Source organism: Caloenas nicobarica, chromosome 11 (genome assembly GCF_036013445.1).
Source record: "Caloenas nicobarica isolate bCalNic1 chromosome 11, bCalNic1.hap1, whole genome shotgun sequence".
Lineage (NCBI taxonomy): Eukaryota > Metazoa > Chordata > Aves > Columbiformes > Columbidae > Caloenas > Caloenas nicobarica.
In genome coordinates this window covers 7,485,472-7,513,099 of record NC_088255.1, presented here as the reverse complement: position 1 = coordinate 7,513,099, position 27,628 = coordinate 7,485,472, and the positions used below count along the sequence as shown (strand labels likewise).

Here is a 27,628-nt window from a genome sequence, read left to right as displayed (position 1 = left end):
AACTGTTACATAATTATGTCTTTTAGTCTTGTTGACTCTCTTGCTATGAATATTCTGATAATAGCTGATGGATTTTGCCATGTCCATTTCTTAATGTATTTTTGCCATGACTTTGTGCTCACTGACAGAATAGATGCTGAGATGTTTCTCGCCTTTGCTACTGATTCATCTGTCATAGCTACTAAATATGTCTGAAACACTGTGGTACGAAGAGAGACTGATAAGACAAAGTCTACATCTCTGTCACCAAAGTTCCCTTGTGATGTCATGATTTGCTATCTTTACCAATCCCCAGCATTCCATGAAAGATATGAAAATGGGAAAAAGCAAGCAATAAGCAGACATTACACAGAAAAGCAGAAACTTACACCCAACTATCTTCATCTCTGTATCAGAAAGAAAGGAGAGAGAATAAAGGGAAAGGAAAGGGAGAGAAGCCAGGAAATTAAGACAAAGAGAGAGGAAAAAAAAAAAAAGAGAAAGAAACATCACTCACAAGTCGACGATGAAGCATGCACTTTTCATCAGAGGATCAAAGTAAAAGACAGAATACTTATCAGCACATGGGGAAGGGAAGGGATGTCCTTTGGGGAACTGACAAACGCCATGCCTATGCAAGACATTTCTGATCAGCAAGTTCTGTACACAAATAAAGTTGCAATCCAAAAGACAAGCACCACATGCCTCATTGCTTTTATCTCTGGGGAAAGGTAAAATTGTCAGGGTCAGATGGACGGCCTTAAACCCAGCAGCAATTTAGAAAATAAAGAAGAAAAAAACCAACACAAATGAACAAAACCCCACCACGCCTCTTCATGAGGCTGGTTTGACTTAATCCCTTCTGATGCGGACAAAAAGATAATTAAAGTCTTTATTAGGCTCTTCTCAGATCACAACACAGTAGGAAACAAAGAATATTTTATCCTTATAAATGAAGACAGGCATGGTTATTTTGTAGGATATTAATCTTGTTCTGCGTAACCATGTAAGGTATAAGCACATAAAGGTTGGTTTCACTTTATTTCTCCGTGATGACCAGCTCATATCTGACTGACGGAAAAGAGGGCTTGATACAAGAACTAATGCTACTGTTTAGAAAACAAACTGGGATAGGAAAACTGTGTGATAAGACACAGCTACACAATTTTAATGGTTGTATACATATGTAAGGGATTTCCTATCAAAAAGGAAAATGAAGATGTTAAAACCTATGACCAAGAAGGTTCATTTGAAATACTAGAGCTATTTACTTTTTAAAAAGTAGATTTCTTGGTTCAGATGCCGTGAATGAACACTGCATAATTTAACAATACTAGGTGATGTAGCTTTCATTATTTTATTAATAAAAAAACATTTTAAAATCACACTGCCTTGAAAAATCTGCATCCACTTGCAAAGTACACGTCATGAACTTCATATGCTCTTTTCTGAAAGGGGAAACCCTGTCTTTAATGAGAAGGAAACAGTTCTGAAACAAAGCAAGGAAAAGGGAGTTTGACAAAGACAATTAAAGCAGTGGACATGGCTGAGAACTGCTAATGTGCATAACAGGATTGGTGTGTTTTGGTTGTTGCTTGGTTTGGTTTTGTGTTGTTTTGTTTGTTTGCCTTTTCTACCCCCAAATTAAATATTTTCTAACTATAGACAATACTAGTAAAGCTAAGAAAGAAAACTGCTAGGCATTCCTTGTTCATGCAGCTTGGCTAATCCACTTGGCAGATAACTTACTCTACCAAATGTTCTACCCTGGACATGAGGTAAACTGAAACCCCAGTTTAATCTATTGTTTCAAAAGCAAACAACAGGCAAATATCTGCTGACACTTGAATTATGTCAAACATATTTTTATTTCAAATAAACCTGGTAATTAGAATGAACACTGTTCGCTGCATCACTGAAGTCAGATTATGTTTTAATCTCGTAATTTTTCCAGAGATTTCATTATCCTACGGGATACCCAGGATAATGAAAATTTTTGATAAGAGTACCATTCATGGCCACCTCTCTCTTCACATCTCTACTCTGCAATGTTCTAATTTATCATTACAGTGACAGTCTATTCACATTTCCATGGATGCCTTTCTTTTCTTACCTGGTGTTTAAAGGCATTTACAAATTGCCTTCCTCCACAAATGTGAGTTTCTTTTTTTTTTTTTTTTAATACAAATGCCTAAAGTGTTACATCTAAACTCTATATATGCAGACCTCTTGTAGCTCCCTTTGAATCGAGGAGAAGTGCTGGGTGTGCAGGACCTAGAGAGAGGCAGTAAGCATTTCATAGCAGAATGGTTGTCCTTTCACACATTTGTTTGTATCGATCAGTGTTTTGAGACGACCTCTATATATATGAGTAAAATTCCAAATAGATTATCATCTTAAAATCCCTGTGTTTTCTGCAACAAGAATTGTGGTTCTCACTAAAATGAGATTAGCATGCACCTGTGGTATTTTGAAGAACACCGTCTGAAAAACTGATGGGCTGAATAGAGCTGGGAAGATCAAAACTGTACCTGGACAGCGAGCCTTACAATGGGAGCGCTGAAACATACGCTGTGGAATCTGGTTTTGATTTACCTAAATGTTCAAGCTCTCTAGGCTGAACATCACAGATATCATATAAATGTACTTAAGATTTGGTGGACATCTTTTGCACAGAGGCAGCGTTTTCTCTAGAGTTCTTAATTAGAGACAAAATTTGGAAATCTGAATTAGCTGCAATGAACAGAGAATTTTCCATGGTTTGGGTAGGAGTACTTTTCGCATGGACAGGCCCACCATGTCGGCCTGCAGAAAGAGGTGAGGGCCCAGGAAATGGAAAAATACTTAGGGGAACACTAAGGCCATAAAGCTGTTCCTTAAGCTTGCCAAAATTTAGCGTTCTGAAGCAACTGAGGGACAGCTCTATATGTAGAAATGGAGAATAAAGTGATTCTTGCAGGAGAATCAGTTCACTTTTACAGGTATGTAAATGTTATTTTTGATGTTGACCTTTCTAGCTGTGATCTGGCTATTCTAGCTGACAAATCCAGCTGTGATCTCAATTACAGCAGATCACCTTGCAGCAGCTGTGTCTGCACATCAACATGCAATATTTAATCTTTTCTCTGATCACTTTGGATTACAACTGGAACTGCTATAACATCACTCAAAACTAAAATTTATAATTGGCTTTAAAGCCCACATCCTCTGCGACTGTGTTACTGCTGTTTTCAAGTCCCTTAGTAAATAAAACATATACTGTTCAAAATCCTTTTACTTTAGTTTCTAGATTTTTTTTTCCACCTACTCCCTATTTTTATTATGCTTTCTGAAGAGCCTCCATAATGAGGCTACAACAACTACTTTTGATACTGATGTGTCACTGCAGTCTTTTGAGTAATAAAATCTGATACTTTTCCCATTATGCTTTCATAAAATGTCCTATGTCTGCAAATTCATCCTTGGTCTTGGTTATAATGCATAGCAATGAGGCAGTATTTCAAACGCGATACATGCAACATAATTAGCAAGCCCATTTCTTACTACCCTGTAAAAATCAAGACAGTATAATGCCAGGTTGTACATCTATTGACAGCATGACTGGCGAGGTTCCGGTTCCTCCCTCCACGAACTCTTGGCTATGCTGGGGCTACCTCAGCCTGTGCCAAAACACGAAACATCTCAAGCTGCTGCTCCAGAAGTAAGGAGCAAACAAAGTACAGCAAAGCTTCAGCCGAGACAGCTGGTGCACGGGCCAGGTGCTCTGCAAGGCCAGCTGGAAAATCAGACCAGATTTGCAGCCTCATGTATTGTCAACCACTACAAAAATCAAGGTGGCAAAGTGGAAATTCTTTTTCCAGACCTTGGGTTATTGGGAAGAAACTTCATGCATTTTAAAAGAAACATCTCTATGCTTAGCATACATGAGGGACATCAAACTGGCGGGGGAGGTGGGGGCATACCAAAGCAACCTTTCCAGATCACCTTCTATACATGTGAATTCAACATCTATTATTACCATGTTCGTTGATTAAAATGTTTTAGCATGCCTTCCTGAATCTGGAATTTACTGATAAATAAGGCAATTCTTCTATTATGAATCTTCAAGTAAAGCACCCACCCCAGTGATGCTTGTCTATAAGAGTATGTGAAAAAAATGACCAATATTTTAAGACTAGAGCTGTTATGTTTACCTGGCATTATAACATCAGGAAAACCCAGCTTCCTGGTAACAGAAACACCTCTGTTAAAGATCAGGGGGTTTTCCCTTCGAATCTGCTCCATGTCGCCACGAAGAAGCTGAAGAGATATTATAAGCCCTGGAAAGAAAACAAGGTTGTTCATTTTTTGAGACCTAAGAATTAGATGTCTGTATATACAATGCATGCAGGTAAAATAATGCTTTGCTTCACAGCTAATTTAATACAAATATATAGTGTTCTTTTCTCCCTTGGAGTAACTTAAAACTTAAATGGAAGAAGCAAAACTGCTTTAAGGGATCAGTTAAGAATATAACATTATATTAAAATACTATTTTTTAAAAGTCAGAATACTTAATTTCACAGAGATGCCACAAGTTAAAGCGAAGTACCTAGCATTAGTTCTTTTACTCACATACAACAGGTTACAACATGTGTATGCGCAACGCCACCTCTAGCTGAACACATCATACAATGCCGTAGACCATCTCTAAAGTGCCTTCAATCCCACTTAATACCATTAAAAAAAACCAACCTCAAAGGTTATCTGTTCCACTTGTTTCTTTAGCTACTTCATACAGGAATGTTGATTTTAACGAAATTCCCTTCGGTACCTCAGCATGTTTCAAGAATACCAACTGGTCAAACTGACTTCAGCAAGTAGCTCTTCCAACGTGACCCATTGTTCAGTATATCAACTGAACAGCTTGACCAGAAATAATTACATGATTAATCTCAGTCCAATTGCTTTCTCTAGTTGCTTTTAATTTATAGCATACTATACCCCTAAAATTAGGATAATGTAAGGGAAAGTTACAAATTCAAACATTCCGATAGCAGAAAATGCCAGGATGAAGCTCAACCATGCAAGCTTAGTCTCATCTGCTGAATGTGCATTACCAGCTTCACCTATCAATGTGAATTACATTCACATAGTAATTTTCCACCTTCTTTATCTCATTTAATGAATATCAGTCAATAGTTCTTTCTATCCTGCCTGTTCACTCACTGGAACGACACACAGGAAAACAAACACTGCTTTGTATACACATTCTTACACGAGCAATCTGAAGTTCTTCTATTTCCTAACCTTAATATATTGGCTTTGTGAACACTATTTAGTTGCCATTTCATTAAACAAGTTACTAAGGGTGTGAATCCAGTAATATCACGTGCTGTCCAAACAGTTTCTGCTCTCTTCCCTCGAAATAATTTTCAAGCCTGTTGTTTGGCTTCAGCCAAATTTGGCAAATAAGTAGATATCTAGATAACATGAAGATTGTATAAGTTTTATGAATACTGGGAGCTGAGATGAAAAAGAGCATAAAGCACTAAGATGGAAGGAAAAGGGTGGCCAACCAGCCAGCTGGACAATCAGCACAACTGTACTCAAAAGCTGCCAAAACATGGACTTGCAACTGTCCAGCTAAGTAGGCAGAAGAGTGCGGAAAAGCACTGCAGGGAAAACAGAGGCTTTGTAACCATGGAAAAAATTCAAACTCTTTGAATATCATGTACAACTGTACATCTCTGTGTGTGTGTGCTACAGAAGGTCTAACACAAGACAGGAGACAAGCTCGCTAGAAATCAGTCTTGACTATTTTTGCCACTTAGAGAAAAACTTGTTCATTTTGTATCCTCTTTTGCTATTAAAAACAAAGAAATGAAAATCAATTCAAAAAATCCCAGCATAAAGAGCTGGAGCAAATTTCGAAGTTCAGACCTCTCTAGACCAAACAACCCCCAGTACTTAACAAATAGCATTAGAATTAATGTATTATCTATAAATATCAGTCACTAGAGATAAAGGAATATATAATTTTCTGGCACGGTATTAAATATATTATTTATGTCATACCCTCCCACATATTCCACCCCAAGAAACATCTGCCTATAGCTTTGTGCTTTCCCCAAGAGGTTTTGTAAATCTACTCTTGACTTTTCTACCCTGCCTATCCTCCTAGTTGTTTTCTACTCCTTGCAGCAGATCCAAAGGACTAATTTTACACAAGATCTGAGAAGGTGGGAGAGAAACAACCAGAGGGAAAAATCACATTTGTGGTTTGAGCATTTTTTCACTGTAAGAGCAGGTTCTGAGAGGCCCAAATTGTATTACTTATGCTTAAATCATGTCAGCCTGCAATGCTGTCCTCCCACCAGGACAATTCCTTTGCCAAGTTTCAACCTCCTATTCCAGAGGTGCACTAGATCTTAATGAAATGTTTTAAATAATTATTTTAAAAACCCAAAGGCTTTCCTTCTGCTCTTCAAAAAAGCTCATGCTTTAAAAAAAAAAAAAAAGTTTTAGACAGACGCCTGGCATTGGAAATAAATGCTAACAGTCCAAGTTTTTAAAGTTATAAACAATTCAGGAAAATGTCTTAATGATGAGTGAAGGAGGAACAGCAGGGCAGGAGACCAGCTTTGTACATAATAAAATTCCAAATCTGAAAACTGTCATCTGTTTATTGTTGTGTTTAATATATCCTATAGGAGTGTGAACTGCATATTCTGCTACAATATCTCAAGATGCAAACAAGTGAAATTAAGACAATCCCAGTATTCGGACGTCAGTGTGCCGATGAGTCATACACTCAGCGCACAAAACTAGCTGTAACTAAGAAGAACTGTATCTTATCAGCTGGGTCATTTGGAATGGAATAGCAATGGTATCTCTGAATTAGAATCATAGAATGTCCTGAGTTGGAAGGGACCCACCAGGATCATTGAGTCCAACTCCTAAAAAACTACAGAAATTATTAAATGAAGAAACAAGATAGCACAAAAAAGATTTACTTTCCATATCTCTCTGTCATTAACTAGGAAAGTAAAAATAGATTTAAAAGGTGGTAAAAACTCTGCCAAGGCAGTTAGTCTCCTCAACTATGTAATGAAACATTTAGTGCTGAAACTATCACAGAGAGTCTTCTCGATAATTAATTTTTAGGTATTTTCTGGACAGAATTTTCTGAACAGTCAGACATATGTCAGACAAATGTAACCTCTGGCTTTGCTTCTGTTGACAAGTACGCCTGGTATCCTCAGGAGAGCAAGCCCTAGATATGTGTTATACCTGGAATTCCTAAGAGAGTACAGGATGAAAGGGAAGACAGTTTTACTCAGGGAAGTTCTGATGAAAAAAATGTATATTCTTTACTTCCTGTGCAGTGAAGTCAGTGTCACCAAAAAAACCCACCCCTTTAAAAGGAGTTCAGCCAATGCCAATTGCTGCTGTTGTATCCTCCCATGGGCTGGCAGTTCCCCAGCACAGGCGTGCAGGGACGGTAACAGCCATAAACAAAGATGCCCAGAGAAGCTACTGCTACAGCAGGCCACTGGCTCTCCACACTGCTGAGCTCTCTTGAGATAAAACAACACTACCGATACAATGATGAAGGAAATTGGGCATGCTGAACTAGTATTATTGTCAGCCGTATCTGAGAAGGAAAGATATCAGGTGCTTTTTTCTTTTAATTCCTGGTTAAATTGGCAGACTCAATACAGATTTTCTCCTGCAAACTGAACGTGAATGAATTTTAGCTAAACTTTTAAATCATCACAAGTAGACAAATACAACTATGGATAATCTCACATCTCACTGAATTTCTCTGCTATAAATAATTAGCAGTTTCCTAAAGGAAATCTCCAGCTGTTGTTGTGACAAAAATCTACACGTAAATATTTACCATAGTTTGAGCTGGGTGCTGTGTATTTGGTGCTGGACTTGCGAATAATATTTTCATGGATCTGGCACCATTCATTTTCGTTGTTACACCTAAAATAAAAGAACACCAATCCAAGTTAAAAGCCTTCTGCTGAACCACCTTAGGACAGGAAAATCAGCTTTGCTGTAGAGATAAGAAGAAAGGTTGGAGGGTTTGTATGAACAAGAGAAATCCCACATAACTCGTTTTTAAAAGTAGAAGGAAACAAAACATTCTCTAACAGTTATGTCCTTTTTATAGACACTTTGGAGCCTGTAGTGTCTTTTCTGTAATCAAAGCCATTGTTTCACTCCTCATATTATGACAGAATGAAGAAAGATCTGGACATACTATTCGCATTCTGTGCACACAGAAAATTAATTTTAAGGTGAAACTGACCGTTGCCGTATATTACTTTTTTGTGCTTAGTAAAAAAAAGGAAGTTAAAATCAAGAAATTGAAAGTGAAATTCGAAAGACTAAATAAAACCCTGATTTTTTTTAGTATCTCAGGCATTTACTCCAAGACTTCTGCTTGCCAACTTATTGTACAGAATGCCTTGAAACGTGATGCAACCACTCTCCCCCAAACCGTGGGGCAAGAATATGACAACACAAAGGATATGACAGCACAAAGTATGCATCTGTACGTTTATCATCTTCTGGAAGAGCATTTCACAGCTGTTTATTCATCTATATACAATTTTAATAAGCATTTGTAAATAATGTTTTATTTCATTTTCAGTTACATTAGCATCTGCAAATCCTCCATAAATTTCTAGCATTGAAATTACAATATAATTATCTGTCAACAGATTTATTGTATTTCCACTCAATATTTTTTCACTAGGAAAAATTCAGTTGTTAATATCAGTTTCAGTAACACCCAACTCAGTGTGTGGATCATAACCTTGTTCAAACAATGCTCAGCCAGACAACCACATTCAAACCAGCTGGATGCACATCTTACTACTTAATGACCCAAAAACCTTACTCAACGCAAAATGTTACTCCCACAAAAAGTAACCCATGCTGTATGTTTAGTGAACTTCCCAAACCTTTTCACAGAGCAAAGACGCAGTCTTTAGCCATTAAACTTTCTCCAGTGATAAGATATATTCAGGACTGTATCTTGTAAATACTGTTTACACAAAATACTAATATTTAACTAGTATTTGCTTATGTTTCTACTGTCAGTTGGGAAAAAACGTTATTTGGCAGTTATTAGTCTGGATCTAGAATGCTGTGCTCAGTTTTGGGTTGTCCCATACAAAGCAGGCCGATGGAGAGTCCTGTGGGTGGCCAGGTGGCTGGAGCACAGGCTGTAGGAGGAGAGGCCGATGGACTTGGGCTTTCTCAGCCAGGAGAATTCAAGGCAAGAGAGGGAACTTTAACAGCACCTTCCAAGACCTACAAGCGGCTATTAGACAAAAGATTTAGCCAGATTCTTCAGCAGTGCATACTGAGGTGATGTAAAGCAACAGGCACAAACACAACACGAAAGGTTCGGACTGGATATTAGAACAAGCTTTTCCATGACGACAGTCGTGCGTGGCTGGGACAGGATGCCCAGAGCGGACACACAGTCTCCGTCCTTGGAGGTTATCAACACACAACTGATAAAGCCCCGCGCAGCCTGGTCTGATCTCACAGCTGGCCTTGCTCTGAGGAGGTTGGACTACAGAGGTCCCTATCAACCTGAATTAGGACTTGTATTTTTCTTAACATTGAAGTTGCATGGCTTTATTGGCACTAGTAGATGTAAAGTTGCATAACCAACCTGCTAAACTCATTAAGCTTGAAGAGAATCATACCAGGTGCCATCAGTGCTGTGGCTTATTACCACACACTATAAATGTTATGAAGTACTAGTGTAAGCACAGCTGAAATGACAATTTAACCATAATAATAATAATGTGATTGAAAATCAAAAATGGAACCTTTACCACAAATAATGCTATTGGTTAAAAAAGAAAAAAGAGGAAAAGAAAAAAGAAAATGTTGATCAAGTCTAATTGCCTTTTAAATTCAGTTGTGCTTTATTTGAACCACAACTTCATGATTTGAAGATTCCCCATCAAGTCAGCAATTTTTAACTCAGTGGCAATAGTCAATCTTATCTCTCCTGAAGTGCAAATGGATTAAATTATTAAACTATTGTCCTATTGACTCTTAAAAGTAAAAAAAGCCCACCACCACCAAACAAACAACAAAAAACCCCAAACCAACAAAAACAAACACCACAAAAAAAACCCCAAAAACCCAAAAAAACCAACAACAACAACAAACCAAAACAAAAACAAAGCCAAAAACCCCTGAAGACTATAAGCCTCCATCTCCTACAAGGACAGGAGTCTTGAGAAATAAATCACTTTGTCAAACTTCTCCAATCATATTAACATTTTTACCCTTTTTTCATTTCTCTCCAAGAGCACATAATGTCAGCAAAAATCAGGGTAAGATACAAACCAGGTACTGTGTGGACAGTGGGATTTTTTTTCTGCTTGATACATTATGTAACTGAAGAATAGTATGGCAAAAGGAATTAAGAATATCTAGAACAAGTAGTAGCTGGTAATTTTCTACAGCTTTGGTATTAGAAAACCATACCCTGCCAAGAATAATGAGATAACCCACAAAGCCTGTTATGGCACACTTACTGACACCCCCTGCAAATGTTGATTATTATAAAAGCGAAAGGAACATAGACAAATTGGAATAAATTAACCACAAAGTACAGACAGTAAAAAAGGAAAAATGCAGAAAAACCACTGACTTCCTCCCAGCCTGCTATCCAAAAGTGTTCATTTAATTAAAATGCTGATCAGGCTGTACTCCTAGGTTAACCAGTGCTCCTCTCACTGCAGCGGGTTTAGGTGTCAGACATATCAGCTGATTGTTAAGAATGTCGGAACATTAAAAAAAAAAAAAAAAAATGTTTCCCCCACTGGCAATAGGAGATACCACTTGGGCAGGATACATGAGCAGTCAGGCCCATGTTCCCTGCCCTGAGGTGGCTGGAGTGGGGATGTTAAATCCCTGACTGAGCCTCTGTTCATGGACCTGTTGTTCATAAACTTGTCTGATCTCCTTTGGACCTGCTACTGCTGCCTGTCTTCACAACAACCTGTGGCAATAAAACCCAGAAGATCACTACCTGGTTTCCAAAGCAAGTACTTTCTTTCATTTTTTTAAAATATCATCTCCTACCAATTTCATTGAGCATCCCTAATTCTTGCACTGTTGTATTCCATGAACAACAGTTCACTCTCCATCGTGATTTCACAAATTTTGGTGGTATCCCTTCTCATCATCACTTTTCTCCAAACTGAAGCTCCCCACCTCCTCAGTCTCTCTCACAAAGAAACCACTCTGCTGTTAAGCATTTCAGTTGCTCTACTCCGTACCTTCTGTAACTACTATACCTTTCTGGGGAGGAGAGATCGCATATCCACACAGTAACTCAGGTCAGCACTGAAGGGACCTTCCAGAACTCAACAGTACGGCAAACTGACTACATCTGCACTCCCCAAAACAACCTCTCAAAACCAAACCACAACAGAGCTGAGACATTCATGCACAGTACAAATCCCCTATCAATAATTGAGGTGTTCTGTCCTGACTCAGAACTTCAACCAATATTCAGCTTACTTGTTAGGGAAAAAATAATAATAGTCTTCACAATGCCAAGACGTTAAGAGTCCTTTATCCTACTGTTAGAGAATAGACTGCCTGAGCTTATTTAAACTTCTTTAACACTACTGCAAATAATATTCTCCTTAAAGTACAGAGATAACCTATAGGACAAATTCTGTATCATCCTCCATTTTCATAGCTGAGAGTACAGAAAATTTCTAACTTTTTTTTTGCTGTACCAGCCTCTGGAGTACCAGTTAAAATATATTTCAGCCTCCAATGACTTATGCCTGCAAATTAACCTGGAACAATATCATCCCAAAATCAATGGACTGTAAAGACAGCTTAAAGCTTGTTTTGTACCAACTACCAATGCAAGCTGCATTTTACATTTCCTGAACACAAAGAAGAAGAACATTTTCCCAAGTTTGAAATGCTGGCCTGAAAACACTTGCCAGTAAAGCATTTTATTGTGTCAACATTTTACTTGTCTAAATACCAAATATATTACAAAATATATTTCTAGTTTAAATAAGTATGTTTTCCTGAGCCATCCATCATCTTTTCAGGTTGGCTGGTTCTACAGTAAATTTATCATTTGGAATGTTTGCCACACTACATCAGACCCTGATGTCACACATACGGGGCCAGAAATGCAATGTATGCTCTTGTCCAGCTGGGCAAATAGCAACAACTGAGTATCAAAAGGGAAAGGCAACCTGGCAATACAGCACGTTAAGAGGAAGAAGTTTTAAGAGTGCTGGAGAAGAACAAAGGATTGAGAGAAAACAGGACAAAAAAACTGAAAAAGGAGAAATACATGAGGTTTTTAGTGGAATGGGAAGATTGATACAGAGTAAGGCAATGAGCAAAAACCTCCATTAAAGATAAAAATTCATACAAAAATATGAAATCAAGTGATCTCAGAAAAAAACCCAGCAACAACAATGGATTGAGAATTTAGTTTCCATCTCGCTTTTAAAATACTTTACATGTATATTACTAAAAAGAGTTATGAAAGTTAACCTTCATGCTTTTACATAATGAGCTTATAACTAGAGCTGTGGTACTATATCCTCTTAGTAAGATTATAACATGACTGCAGGATTAACAAACAGGAAAATCTAGATTGTGAGAAAGAAGTATTTTGCAGACATAAATCTTTAACAATAATAAGGCAAGCTGAGAAAGACTGGAGAAGTAAATTGATTTTTTTCATAAGCATTCTCCTCTTGTGAATCAGGCAAAAGTCTGCATTAAAACACCGTGTATTCGTTTCAGCCTTTGTTAGGTTTTCAGTCTCTCTAATTTTTTCCAGCTTCTCCCTGTGAAAAGGCTTTTCTGGCTGTGTGCTGACTGTCTCATTCCTGGCAGCTGTAAGCTTTAGCTTTAGCCAGATAGCTACAAAAAGAATGCTTTTCACTGCTCCTTTAAAATACAAACACACCTCCTTATTTCATCTTCCTGATGTTTTTGGTGGACCTGAGGCATTTTAACAATAATCAAAATGAGAGCAGCAGGTAAGAAAATCACTTCAGTGTTCTTTAAGCATTCATACACAATTTTAAACTTACAAAGGACAAAAATCTGTCATTTCAATTTTAGTCTACAAAGCAAGAAAAGGTAGGTAAGGTAAAAAAATGTGCAAAGAGAAGATGCAAGCAGATAAACCTGTAAAAACATTCTGTTGTGGAAAATCAACAGCTATTAAAGCTGCAAAAAGATAAGCTGGTGCCCTTTAGATATATCCATTTTCCCTTCCGAAAATCTTTGTCAGTGGTTTACAGAGAACATGCCAAACAGCAGTAGCATAAAATAATGATGTACAAGACATATAACAACTCAAGCAAATTATAATAGCGATAAAAAATTACAAGCATCTGATTAGAGAGTTTAATTCCGTTACGGGCTCTATTTCCCTGCCGGGAAGGCAGAAATGGCTGCACGTGGATGTTGAACACGAAGGGCTCGGGGAAGCAGATGTGAAGAACAATGGCTGCGATAAACCCTCTTAAACTTTTAGGCAGATACAGCTGGTACTTTGCATGGTGCAAAGGGAATCCGAATTATCAAGACACTTCAGATTAAGAGGAAGAAAAGGGAAGTCCTCTACACTGTGATTTTTTTAATCATAATACTAGGACTTTGGATTGCTCTAACTGGCTGCATGACGAATGTAGAAGTCCAGGATTTTACAGGTTTTTTTCTCTACTATCTTTCACTGAAATAAGAAGCTAAAGATGCATTAAAAGGACATCAAACCAGAAATCTGATATTCAGAATACTGCATTACTGTGCAAACATTCAAAACGTTGCAGTTGCAATATATTAAAATACAACTACAAGGCCAGTATTAACATAAACAATATAACCAAACACCAGTGGTTTGAGATAAGCTGAAACTGAATGGTGACAAATGCCAAGATTATCCAGATTCTGTTGAGGAAGAGACCATTTTATTCCCTGTAACTTGACATTTTTGCTAGTTTTCATAACTGTTGGTGAAAGAAGAATTAAAGAGCCGACTCTGAGAGACTTTTCTTTGGACTTACAGATTTCTAATGTATGCAGAGATATCCAAGAATCTTTCAGTGAATATAGAAAGCCATTTTTTTACTTATAGTTTCTCTTGAATGTCAAATTTTCTGCTGCTAAATGCACTTCTCAAAGAATATCAAAGTTCTATAACCCCTCTAAATTATCTTATTACTCAGAATAGTGGCCACAGACCGCAAAGTAATGTCAGCTGTATCTCAGCCCATCTGCAAAGCAGATCTTGCCAGAGTTTATCCTCACTGGCAAGAGATTTAAATATTCCCTCCAGTCTCCAGGCAGTTTCTCAGTGATCTCTTTATTACAACTGTGAGACCACAATTCATACTAAGAATCTGTTAGTTCAAAGTTCAAAATCATAAATAAGTGAAGATAGACTCTTGCTCAAAAAATGTTGACTTCTTTTGAGTTTTTTGGTCACATGCTGTTGACTTCAGTTTTTTTCTACTTCTTTTTGGTCACCATGACTGATAAGGAACAGGAGGTGGGGCACGAGGAACTATTCCCTTAGTCAGGTGAAATACAGCATATTGACCTTAGCAGATTTAAAATAAATCATATTCATAAGAGTGCAGCTTTGCATGTCACACAGATTTGGACAATATTCAGTAATTTCTGAAGCATTTAATATCGCTGAAACATCTGTGATAATATTCATTAATTTCTATGATTGTCTGGAATAATAAAGGAGCAAAAATCAGTGCCAACGGCACTAGTTTACCTTGTAAGAAGGATAAAGCAGCAAATGCAGTTTATGGCACCTTGGTATTTAATACCTCTTTAGTATTTCATCACTCTACATATACGAAGTGTTTTTCCTAATTCTTTTCCTTTTAGGAGTTACTCACGTGTAAACTTTGAGAACAAAATCCTTCTCTTCTTTTATTTCAGAGATCGACTGAAGCACATCCATAATGCTCAATACTGCACAGCCATAGGGGCGGCGATAGTGTAAATGAGGGGGGCCTTTTTTTGAATCATTTAGCAACATGCGACCTAAAATTAAAAGAAATTTTAAATATTAGAGATTCACATGGAGCCATCCCCCCCATTTTGTTCTATTAGCCCTCTGAATATCCAGATCCACACTGAGTTTCAGCTATAGCTTGCAGTCTTCTCTATACTTCCCATCCTTTTTTCTTCTTAAAGGTTTTCAATTCCGGAGATCCACTGGAACCTACCTGACCCACCAAGCTACTTTGATTAAGGCACATCACCACATTTAGCTACCAAAACACTCCAGGGCACAGGGAACAGCATCACGTCTGGCTGTCTTTCATTTGCAGCCCTAAGACACACATTTATATCCAGCTGGGTTCACTACAAATCATCTCCTGAATGAGCCACAAATGTGGCTTGTGCTCATCTCTCTGCATCCACATGGAGACTCACTGTGGTGCTTCCATTATGGTCCAGTATTTACACAAATTTTCACTTTATACAATTGCTTTAAGAGAATGTATTATATATTTTGTCATTTATCATTTTTGTCTAGGAGCACATCAAGGAGAGTTCTGAGATAAGAAGCTGCTCAATTATTAACTTCCTATTGCTAAAGCAGCCTTTTAATAGAGTAAAAAATGCCAAGACTGGAAAAATCACTATGATAATCTCAGCCAACTTGCAACATTACACACAATAATTTGTCCAGCACTCCTTGCATTGAGGTTAAAAATCTGAGCTTGAACTGTAGCATATCTTTCTGCAAGCTTCATTCATCATTCCAAGTGATACAGAGTAATTCTTACTTTTTGACACTTTATGACACAGTGAAGTCAGATAATGAAAACCCAAACCTTCTAAGACATTTGTGACTTAGCAGGCATGTTGTCATTCACAGGACAACACAACTGCACTATGGTCTCACGTAGCTGTTTAGACCTTCTGTACTTCAGAAGATATCTGAGGCTGGTAATGGATACTATAATAGTATTGAAGAGGTTGGAAATAGGGTTAAACACTACCTAGCCATTTTTCAGTTAACTGAAAACCTGAAAAACACAAGACAGTGCACTCCTCAGTTGTTTAGAATATTACAACTGAATAGACTGTTATTCCTACTGTATGTTGTTAACATTTTAGGTCTAAACATTTGAAATAAGTTATATTTAATATAAGTAAAATATTTACTTGCTAATTTCTCGGTGAATGTACCCACGTTCATAATTTAGAACCATTTAACTCCATGTTACTAACTAATTATATCCTTTTTAATTAGTTTTTTCTATCCAACACCTTCCATCTGAAAGACATTCTAGCAATTTAATTCACATACCAGAAGTCATAGTCAATTCAGTGAAACACACTGCTGGGTTAAAAAATTAATCTAGCTGTCCATGAACTCCTTTGAGCACTGCACTCTACCATGTAAGATACATTCTAAATTCAGCTTCAATCCTGAACACTTTCCAGTCTTGCTACTGCAAATCTCAAAAAGAATAAAGGAAGCCCATCCTGGTCTACGAATAGCCAGAGAAACTCACTCTATAAGGGCGACTACTCAAACGATTAGCAAGGAAGGGCCTTCTTCCTTACACAGGGTCAGGTCTAGGTACTCTGCATCCAGATCTCTCCTTTGAATGGCTCTGTGCGAGCAGCCAAGAGAACATGAAAAGCAGCAAGTGTTCGCTGCTGGATGTTGGGCTGCGAGTTTGCTGGGCTTCCAGCAGTAGGTACTGATGCTAATGCTCCTTTTTGGCATCAGCACATAGAAAGAACCCCCGGGAGCTGTGACAGCTTCCCTGCTCTTCTGTTTTATAGGCATCTCCCCAAAATCACATGTGGGTTCTTGGAAGCATTACAGACTCCTATAGCGGAAACCAGATCTTTATATATAATTTGTCTAACAGCCTCCCATTTACTAGATGTGAATGGCCAGGTATGCTGATGTCCTGCCCTGTTAGCTAGCTATATAACATCAGTAAAAAGACCTCGGTTGAGATTTTGGAACATTAAACAAAAAGCCTTTTTAGTTTCCTCCTACTCCCCCAAATGTGTTGTTTAATCAAATGTTTTGCTTCAGACTGTGGAAAAAAAAAGTCACTGTTAAACAGTCATCAGTAACCTTTTAATACTTAGCTACATATGGTCTGAATATTAATCTCAACAAACAGGCATGATCTATAACCGAGTTTTCTAACTGGTTAAATCGTTATAATGCCACTCATGTAACACATACATTTAAGAATACTGTAAAAACATGGTTAACTGTGTGTATTTCAAGTAATAAATCATACTGTACCTATTCGAATTACATGAGCAACTATGTACAAATCTCTCTTCATGTCCTTGCTGCTGAGATCCTAAAAGATTGGAACAAAATAGACATTAAAAAAGGAACACATTCCACATTCCAAAATAAGTGCCTGCAAAATGCCCACGAACAATAATAAGGACTACACAGTATTATTCTCCACTCATTTAGCTCCTGCATCTTTAAATAAGACAAAGTATTATTATTTATAATTTATGGTAAGAAAAATAAAGCATAGAAGGATTATATTTGGATGGAATGTTCTTTAGAAGGAAAAGAAATGAAAGATTCTGACTCCACTGGCTAGCAATGCTGTATCAAAATTCTAGAAAACACTTAAAACATTCATTAATTCTTTAACTCAAACACATTATTAGACTATATTAAATTTACAAAGTAAATTTAAACCCCTGAATTACCTCAGCTGCAACCACTCTGGCTTTCTTCAGCCCATCCCCTGACTGCAGGTCCCAGACCTGTCCCTAATCCTGTTCCTTTGCTTCTGCTTTCCTTTTTTGATTTACTTCCCATCACAGAGTCTCAGTTACATGAGAACTCTAGAAAATGTTTGCAGCATGACTGTCAGAATTTAGATAAAACTTTTAAGTTTCATTTTATGAGTGGATAGGTGCAATTCCTCAGACCAAGCAAAAATCTGAAGAGGAAAGAAGGCAGGAGACGGAGAGAGATGGTTTCTTTAAATGCTTTTGAACGTGCAGCTTTAATCTTTTTTCATATGTTAAATGTTCGTTACACCATGAAAGCAGGAAGGCAGCATCTCCAGCAGGCATAGAACCCACAGGCTTTATCTGTATGAGTTGAGGGGAGCCAAGGGCAGGTAGTTCATAGCTAAACCTCTTCAAAGCCCAACAGGCTGCGTGCCAGCTGCTGACTGGAAACGCTCTCTGCCCCATTCCAACTGCTGAAACATGCCCAGGGATTATTTGCGGAGCAGGACAGTTGGAAAGGGCCACGTTTGGCTAAAAACGTTCTAACGGTTTGAGTAGCATAGATGATCACTCCTGTTTTAGTGTGTTCAAAACAGTAATAGGGTATTGGAAAAACTAAGAATAAACTCAGTTTTAAGATGAGGTAATTGCTTAGCAAACCACAGGACCTTAAGACCTCACAAACAACTGTAACATGGATGAAAATCTGAAATGCAACGTCACAGAATAGCAGGTCAAAACTTTCACAAACTAGCTTGAACAAAAGCTAAAAATGGGAAAAGAAGAACCTACAGAAGAGTAAAAGAAAAGCTGAAGCTAATGAAGACAAAAGCTACTATTGACCCTGACAAATCTTTATTATTAGTGATAATAAATTAAGAAAATACGCATAGACCACTTGTGAATAATTCATTACTGTGGCATTTTGCATTCACATGTTTGAAGCTGTCTTAATTGCAATTTCCTTGGCATGTCGCATTTTTTTTCTGATATATATAAACCGAGATCAACTTCTAAGATATTCCTGCCCCACTTTTTTTTTTTTTTTTTTAATTGGATGAAAGATCTGAGAAAGACTTCTTCCTAAAAATATTAGCATTTTTCAGTAAGTTTTCCTTATTTCCTTCCTCCAAGACAAGATTTTAAACATGCACTGTGATATTCGTTCATGTTTTAGAGTAATGCAAAAAGGCTCCTTGTGCTCTACAGCAATAGCTGGTGCTTCTCTTCCTCTCTCCCCTCTCCTAAGTGCCATCATCTTCTTGTCATGCACTGATTTAGGCCACAGAACCCCCAAACTCTCCCCAGACATAGAGGGCATTGCTCCAGTCATTTCTCAAGAGAAGAGGAACTGGAAAGGTAAAATGATTCATGTATTCTTCCTAAGAATGCAGGAGAGTGAGTGAAGTATGTGTGCGTGTGCAAGAGAAACAGCCAAAATGAAGATTTTAAGCTCAGCTGCTGATTTTAAGCTCAGCTTACTATTGCTGACCTCACTCCTCCCCTTACGCTGAAGCAATGGACATCATCTCACATCATTCTAAAACAATTTGGTTGGTTTGTACAAAATGTTTTCAACACACAGCTTTTCAAAAACAGCTCTAGGGCTTTATGTGTGACTTTAAAAACAACTTGAGATGATACCTATGTGTTCATGTTTCTTCACTTTACTTTCTTCCTTTTCAATTGAATAAACAGATCCATCCCAGTGGTAACAGTCACTTCTAAGATGTACAGTTGCGTGGGGAGAACACTGGTGGATTTGTCTACACACAAACGTAGCTTGGCCTTCTACTACTACTTTTTTGAAAATACAATGCAAAAACCAACTGGAAAAATCTCAGTTTCAGGTAAAATATTGTATTTTTCTTAAAAAAAAATAACACAACTAAGTGGTATTAAAACCACTGTAAAAGGAAATAATGCAACTTTTATATAAAAGGGGGGAGGAAATTTTAAACTGCAGACATTTAAGTTCTGTCATTCCTAGTTTGAACCAATTTAGTGAATTAAAAATCATAATTTGCTGGAACCTAAAATATGAACTTTAATTCACACAGCAAATTTCTTTCCCATGTGACTTGAGAAACTAAATCTCAACAACTGAGATTATGATGGCAATGCAAATAAACACTGAACTTCAGATTATAGTGACATATAGCGCAATAAAATCTGGGCACAGTGACTAAGAACTAGGCATAAAGAGAATTTATTCCAAAAAAAGGTTTCAGCCCCTTCCAAATAGCATTATATCGCTAAATTACAACAGGCAAGTACTAAATTCATGGCTGTATCTTCTTCCTCCATATAGAAGGGGCACTGTATTTCCCTGGGCAGCATATGCAGAGACTTGCAAATCTGCTGTTTGGAATGCTTACTATACCTAGCAGGTCATGTCTCTCTGAAGCAAGAGAATTAAGCTATATAAATCTTCCTTAGCGTTTTCTCTTCAAGTCTTATTCTGCTGCTGCATGAATAAGGGAACATACTTTCTAGGCTTCCTCCATCACGTAACACCCCAGTGTAGCATATGGTTGGCTTTATCTTGCATGTCTTGGAGAAAGCGAAGTTACACGATAAGACGGGATTTGACATAGTTTTAATCTCAGTAGTGCCTGACAATACATTTCAAAAAGAAAAAAAAACCACAAACAAACCAAACTTGGAGGCAGTACTCAATACTCCAGAGTGTAATAGATTTTTGAAAATACCTGTAATTTGACAGAGGGAATTTTATTATACTATCAGATTACCAGTTCTAATCAACATCAATTTAGAGAACTATTTTTTCAAAGAGCAGCTGTCAAAACATCAGAAAATGGTAGGGCATGCACATATTGATGGGTTCACACTTTAGCTGCTTTTCAGTTTCACAAAAAATACACTGTGTCACAGTTAAAAGACAAAAAATGTGGGCCCAGATGGCCTTGTATTTAATTTTGTACAGCAGCAGCTTTTTAGCAGGCAAGAAATTCTTACTATGACATGGACCAAACAATCAAAAGCCCCAGCCCCTGTGAGGAGGTCTTCAGATAATTTCTTTGCAGACAATCCATGCACATGACTTCAAATCCAGAAGGGGACAAACTATGTTTATTATTTCCTTGTGCACAATATCAATAAATCTATTTCCAGAAAGGTGTTTTTAGCACCACATCCACAGGGGGTTATTTCTCACATCCTTCTGAGATTCTTAAATGATACTAGTTGATAAACAAAATAATTTCATAGTAATTCTAACTGCATGGTTTTTTAGAGACTCATCCCTAGTTTTCCCCCCCCCCCATTAGGTATGGAAAAGAGTTACTTTATAAAAATGGTCAGTTCTTTACAGTGCTGGTTTCCATAAAGGTATAATTGTATGTTAAAAAAGCTAACCTCCACCACCCCAAACAGTGCAATTGAGGATACCTGACTGCCACTAATTAGTTATTTAAACTGCGTCACCCAATTCAGTTGCCAGCCTCACAGGCCGCAGAGAGCAACGTATTTAACAAAAATAGCGAGCTTATACTGTGCAGTTAGGTTTGAATTCAGACACAGGTATGTTTCTCAAGTGTGCATAGGCTGAGGTTGGCTTGAGTGAACTTTAATCTTCAGAGGAAGCAGTTTCTCACCTTTGGTATGATATGACAGCAGATCTAAAACCTAAACCTAAGTGATTTCGGTATCTTACACAAGGAGACAGCTGAAGCTCTAGAAGCAACAGAGAAAGCAGGAAAAGACAGGGATATCTTGAATTATCTGAGATATGGGGCTTCTTGGCTCTGGGAAAGATTAGAAATTTAGAAAAATACTGTGGGGTGACAGGGGGGGTAAGGAAAGAAATTAATAGATTTAAAGGCAAGGCTAACACAAACTTGGGAACAAACCTAAAAATCATATAACTATCTAATTTTGGAAGCATTTCATAAATTAGAAATCATAGTAGGAAAGAACTACTGCAGATAAAATGGTTATTCAAAAAACTATTATTTGTTGCTTCTTTACTATATACTTGCGAAAATTCTTTGAATACATAGATGAAAAATATTGTATCAGAAATGTGTGATTTTTTTGCACAGATTATTTTCCCAATCATCGAAATCCTGTTATATATAGATTCTACCAGAGTGAGTGATAGACAAGAATATTATCTCTCAGAGCTGATACTGGGGCAGCTTTGGTATTTTTGTGTAGTTAAATGGAGAGGTAGCTTGGGAGCGATCTCTGATCAGAAGGAGAGATACTACAGAGCAGCACATGTCTGCAATACTTGGGACTGGCCCCATTCATAATACGCAGCTGGTCTCTTCTGGAACTATGTTATGCCCCTGGCTGTAGCATATCATTATTCTTTTTGTATTTTTGAAACCATGTAAAGACTGGTTTGCAGGTCACCAGAGCAAAACTCTTTCACACAGTGTGAAACAGGACCCTAAGTAGTGTGGCATCAGCGTAGATAGGGGAAGTTTGATGGTGAAAACCTTTTTTAAGAATGAAGAACCTCAGAGGCCCAAATGAGCCGAACTTGATACAAACCAGTCTGTGCTGCCTTTTGGGAATAATCATTCAAGGAATTCTTAACCCTACACTCAACCTTTTTGCATGATCCAGACACCAGTGCTGAAGCTTGCTCCCTGACCATCTTTTTCTTAGAAGAGAAAGATACTTGGTTTTGAGTTCCAACAGTGGAGATGTCAGTGGCAACGGCAATACTAAGACATTGCTACCTCTGCTGATGTTTAATTAGCTGGTAGTGCTTCACTGATTGTACCAAAACCAGGACTGCTACTGATGTTAGCATCAAGGTCAGTGCTATTTTTGGATTGACCTGTATCTCTTATATCCAGATGGAGGCAGAACTGAGCATCCTCACACCTGACTAGATATGCTCTGTTCCTTAAGAGGAGAAATTCAGCCATCTTCCTAAAGGAGGAAAGAGAATGGTACTGGGAACCACGTCTAATTCTGTGTCCTGCCCTGCTTGACCTCAGAGGCTTTCATGGCCAGAACTGAAGCTTATACCAAAGCTGTCTGCCGTCTTTTTTTTTCACTGAAGGTAAAAATACTTCTGTCAAAGAACTCCTAGCATGTGCACTAGCTAAAGGTGAGTCACGATGGAAGGTGTTTATCACACTTGGGATCTGAAATTTCTTACAGTTACTCTGTGATGAGCTGTTAAGTTTCAGTGTCTCTAGATTTCCATATTCCTTCTTAGAAGTGGTGACAGATAAAATCATGGTCTGACACATGATTCTGAGGCAATTTTTAACAGAACTTAAGACCAGTGCAGAATGGATATTAAAGCCTGAGTGTTTTGAAACTACTATTTTGGCAGAACCAAAACTATAAAACAAGAAGGTGGTTAGGTAAGAGGTAAGTCTGAAAAATTAAAAGGAAGTACATCTTAGCTGGCTATTTCACTCGCAACTGAGGTATCATCTGGTAGGAACCACAGATGGATATTACTTATCTCGTCTTTCTGGCACAGATGGTTAAAGACTGCTGGTAGAGTTGGTCATATCTGCTTTGTGTCAGGAAGGAGTTGCCATTTGCACAGACCTGCTGTAGAAACTTAGAAAAACCAGTGTTTCCTTTGTTACAACCAGATCTCTGTAGCTCAGCTTGGCTGCTGCTTCTGCAACACATCCCAGTCTTGCTGCTCCGTCACAAACCTTGTGCTTCCCACCTGGAAAGCCACAGCTGCACCATCTACCTGGGGCTGCTACAAAGGCTCTTGAACGGGCCGTGACAAATATCTGTTTGCAGAATTTTCTGTTTTTCTGTGTACACGTGTGTTGTTGAAGTTGTTTTTCTACCTCTGATTTTGAAAAAAATGCAGCTTTTTTCCTGTGCCTTGTTACCTAAGAGCATAGTACATGCAATGAAAATATTCAAATTTCTAACTATAAGCAGGAACAAATGATACTTAAAAGGAAGTACTTCCTAATATTTACTTAGCCATAAAAATAATTTAGAAGTACATCCCTTTTCTTATGTTAACATTTAGTTATAACTATAACAAGACTTAGAAGCAGCTGCTGTTCTACTCAATATATTGGAAAGAAAGGATTGTTTTTTCCCCCCCTCAGGGTGATGACATCTACAATCATACTACTGTAAGGGAAGAAGAAAGGGAACAGACACGTACTGTGAAAAGTGCACACATTCGATCTATCTTCTCTGGATTCCTGGGGCCTCCGTTCTTGTTTAACCTCACCATAAACCTCTCACTAAAAAGCAAACAATATTAAAAAAAATAAATAAGAGTTTCATGGACACACTTCAACATAAAAATACAGGTAGATACGTGGGATTTTTTTTTAAAGACTCACTATGTATAGTAATATTTTTAATTCCCAAAGCATATGAAACTGTACTTACTGATCTAGATAAAATCACATGGAATAGCACAGAAGACTTTTAATAGCAAGTACTCTGCATGTGAAAACATCATGTTGATGCATATTCATGATGCAATAACATTAAAATAAAGTGAATATATGAAGCATAGGCTTTGAACACATTACAACTATTTCAGGCAAAGGCACACTTGCCGAGGCGTACGCTGCCTTTGGTAAATCGGAGTTCATTAAAATTCACTCAAAACTAAAAGTAACAAGAATACCAATTAAGCAATCTCCTTCAACATATAATATTTATAGAAGCAATATACTAATTCAAACACATTAAGATTCAATTGATAGACCTGCTTATCAATCAAATTAAATAGTCCTTTTACCAGCAAAATCAGTGTGTACAGCCAGACTGCAAAAGAAATAACCCTTACTGTGGATGATAAGCCATGGACTTTGGTATCATTTTTTAAGACAGACAATGAATTTATGTATACAAATAAATCAGATGAGTAATTTATTCAGTAGATGTGCAACAACACACTAAGAATTGATCAGAATTTTCTTCCTACAGATTAGTAGAAACACAGCAAGAGCACATCATCAAATCCTCTGGTTACGTTTGCATTATATTACAGATCCTTTCAATTTTATCCTGTATGACTATATCAACTCCAGTAACTTTTATTTGACTAAAAACACTAAAACCTAGAGTACACACTTCTTCCTTTGGTAGCTTGCTCCAAACGGCCATTCATCCCTACTGTTAAACTAGGCAGGTTAACATCGGCTTGGGAATGTCTGCTTTTGGTCCTTAACCACTGCTTTTTGTTGCACTTTCTTCTGTATGTTAAAAAGCCCTTTAGAAAAGCTAATTTCTTACAGAGTAGTGATACCAGTCATTAATTGTACTCTGTAAACAAGCATCTATCAAAAAAAAAAAAAGCAGCAATTTAACACTGTTAAGAAATGCAACAAAACATGCTGGAGTCGTTCTATAGAACTTACCCATAATGCATTTTTTCAACATCATTTCATGAACAACTCTAAAAATGTAGGTTCGTAAGTCTAGTACTGGTACCAGCTACACCATAAATACCAATACACACATACCTGTATTTCACACTTATGAAATGAGTTCCAACTAATCCTAACTGTAGTTTATCAAACACCACATATTAGCCTTTTTACTTCAGCATTATGCTGTGACTTCACTTGAAGCAACCTGTCCATTAGAAATACTGATATATTTTCAGAATTGCTGCTTTGTCAGAATGGTCCCTACTCCTGTAAGCATGACTCCTACATCTTGTTATACACCTTTGCACAGTCATTTGCTTAAGTCATCTTGCTAAGCAATCCAGATCATGCTCTCCAGTTGTTTCACTCTCACTCACATGTCCATGTATCCCACAACCTCATTCAATGATAATTCTAATTTCATTTGCAGCAGATGTTTATAACCTCAGAGATTCCTAACATGCCCTAAAGAAAGCCAGAAGAAACAGATATTTGATGATTGTTTGCCTACAACTACTTTCTGAGATGTCAAATAGAAAGTTAAGAATGTTTTAGCAAATGCTTTAATGACATGGTATGATCTAATGTTTTAGAAATAATCGTATGATATATTAAGTGGAGTGCAGTACAATAATGCAACTTCAGTACATTACAGTTACATTACAACAACAATATTACATCTTCATATTTACCTTTATCTACCCAATACACAAATCACACAAAAAAAGTATTTTTAAAATAAGACCTATTTTCAATGAAAACACATTAATTACACTCTAAATCTTCATCATTAGTTCAGTCTTCTGCCCATTATTTTACTGGTAACTGATTAAGGTTGTGCAAACACACAGCAGCAAGCAGTTCAGGCAAGATGGCCAAAGTGGTTGCTTCTCCTAGCTCCTCAGTCCTTTGTTGCTCCTGCAAAAGGGCCACACAAACAGGACTTCCAGCACTGCCTCAACAATTACCTTGTAGAACTCTAAATATTAACAAACTGAAGTAGGTGTCAGTTTGGGAGCAGTTACAGTTCCTGGCATCCAGCTCTCCCAACTTGATGGATTTCAGAAGAGCAGGCAGGACAATTACAGTGATGCCTACAGGTGAGAGCTGGTTAATACAGGGAATAAACCAGAAGAAAACGAACTTTTATACCATCAATTTCCAAACAGGAATCGTGCTTTATATCATTAAAAATAATAAAAATAACTCATAGCCACATTCTTTCTAAGCCAGAGCAATAAACATCAATATTTCCAATGTCTTCAAAAACACTGCTTAGGAAGACTTGAATCTTAACAAATTTAGTTTTAATGCATCAATCAGTTTAGCTGTAAAATATTTCATTTAGAAAATTAGGAAATAACATGCATTTCATTTCTGTTACAGGTATAAATTGTAAAACTTGTCTCCTTCCACAAAGAAAAGTAGAATTCCTTAAAAAAACCCAAAAATCTATCATGACCTACAGAGCTACGAAAGTTACTTTCATAAAATAAACATCCGTCATCTGTAAAACTGAACTTGAAACAACAGTAATTAAATTATTGTAGTTTATCTATTAAATGTAAATTTGCCAACATCCTCTACTAGTACACTGAAAAATAACTACTGTACCTTACGCATTTTAGCCATGTCCCATTTTTAAGGATAAGAGCATAAAATGGATCAATACCACACAAACAAGTCCTCTATCAAACTGTTCTTTCACTTGTGTTGCTGGGAGTGTAATCTGGCCACCAAACAGGGGCACAAAGCTGGTGTATGCAGGGACCAGGAGGAAACAAGACAACAAGCAGCCTGCCAGTTAAAGATTATGAGCAATATAAATCACATCTGCAGGGGAAAATGTGTTCACTGGTGGAAGTGTCCATCCAAAATCTAAGTATAAATCAAAGCTGGCTTACTCATATTTGATTGCAACCCCCTAGAAGTTATTACACCCTATATAATAAGTGCTTGGAATATCTTCACTTTCATTGCAGTGGTCAGATCAAGGTTGGTTCCATCATTCAGATGATGACTGATGTTTTGAAGGGAAACCAAACCACTAGCAGAGCACCAAGCTCTTCTGTGATACGAAGAATTATTTACAGAAAAAAAACCCAGAAATTTGAAAACATACTGTTGACTAAGAGTATTTTCAAATTCTAAGGTAAAATTAACAGGAAATATATACTACCATCCAATACTATAGAAGCAGAAGATGCTGGTCCACAGATAAAGATAAACCAAGCCAAGGTCAAAACCAGGCAAATCGTAACAATGGCTATCCATGGGAAAGGTCCATCTAACCCTACCATCCTATCTCCAACAAGGTCCAGTAGTGGATATTAGGGAAATAATAGGAGAACGAAGAAAGCATATGGTAATGCTCTGCTGATATGTAGTATCAGCTTACATCAAAGTGAAGCTCAAGAATAGCAGCAAGATCTTTGAGTTTAATACTCCTGGATATAGAGAAACCAGGAAAGCATTCAGACTGTCACGCTTAAAAAATT

At 37.4% G+C, this 27,628-nt stretch overlaps 1 protein-coding gene across 5 annotated transcripts in view; it reads right to left on the bottom strand.

Moving 5' to 3' along the window:
• Positions 1-27,628, bottom strand: part of DOCK3 (dedicator of cytokinesis 3) — a 211,569-nt gene that overhangs the window by 82,122 nt on the left and 101,819 nt on the right. For 3 of the 5 annotated variants that reach the window (XM_065642384.1, XM_065642387.1, XM_065642386.1), the window contains exons 10-15: positions 23,906-23,987; positions 17,312-17,372; positions 14,919-15,066; positions 7,865-7,953; positions 4,173-4,298; positions 369-386 (exon numbers count right to left, since the gene is read on the bottom strand). In XM_065642384.1, the coding sequence (XP_065498456.1) occupies positions 369-386; positions 4,173-4,298; positions 7,865-7,953; positions 14,919-15,066; positions 17,312-17,372; positions 23,906-23,987 (524 nt within the window). The remainder of the gene's footprint in view (positions 1-368; positions 387-4,172; positions 4,299-7,864; positions 7,954-14,918; positions 15,067-17,311; positions 17,373-23,905; positions 23,988-27,628) is intronic. The other 2 variants (XM_065642388.1, XM_065642385.1) reach the window with 1 other exon arrangement.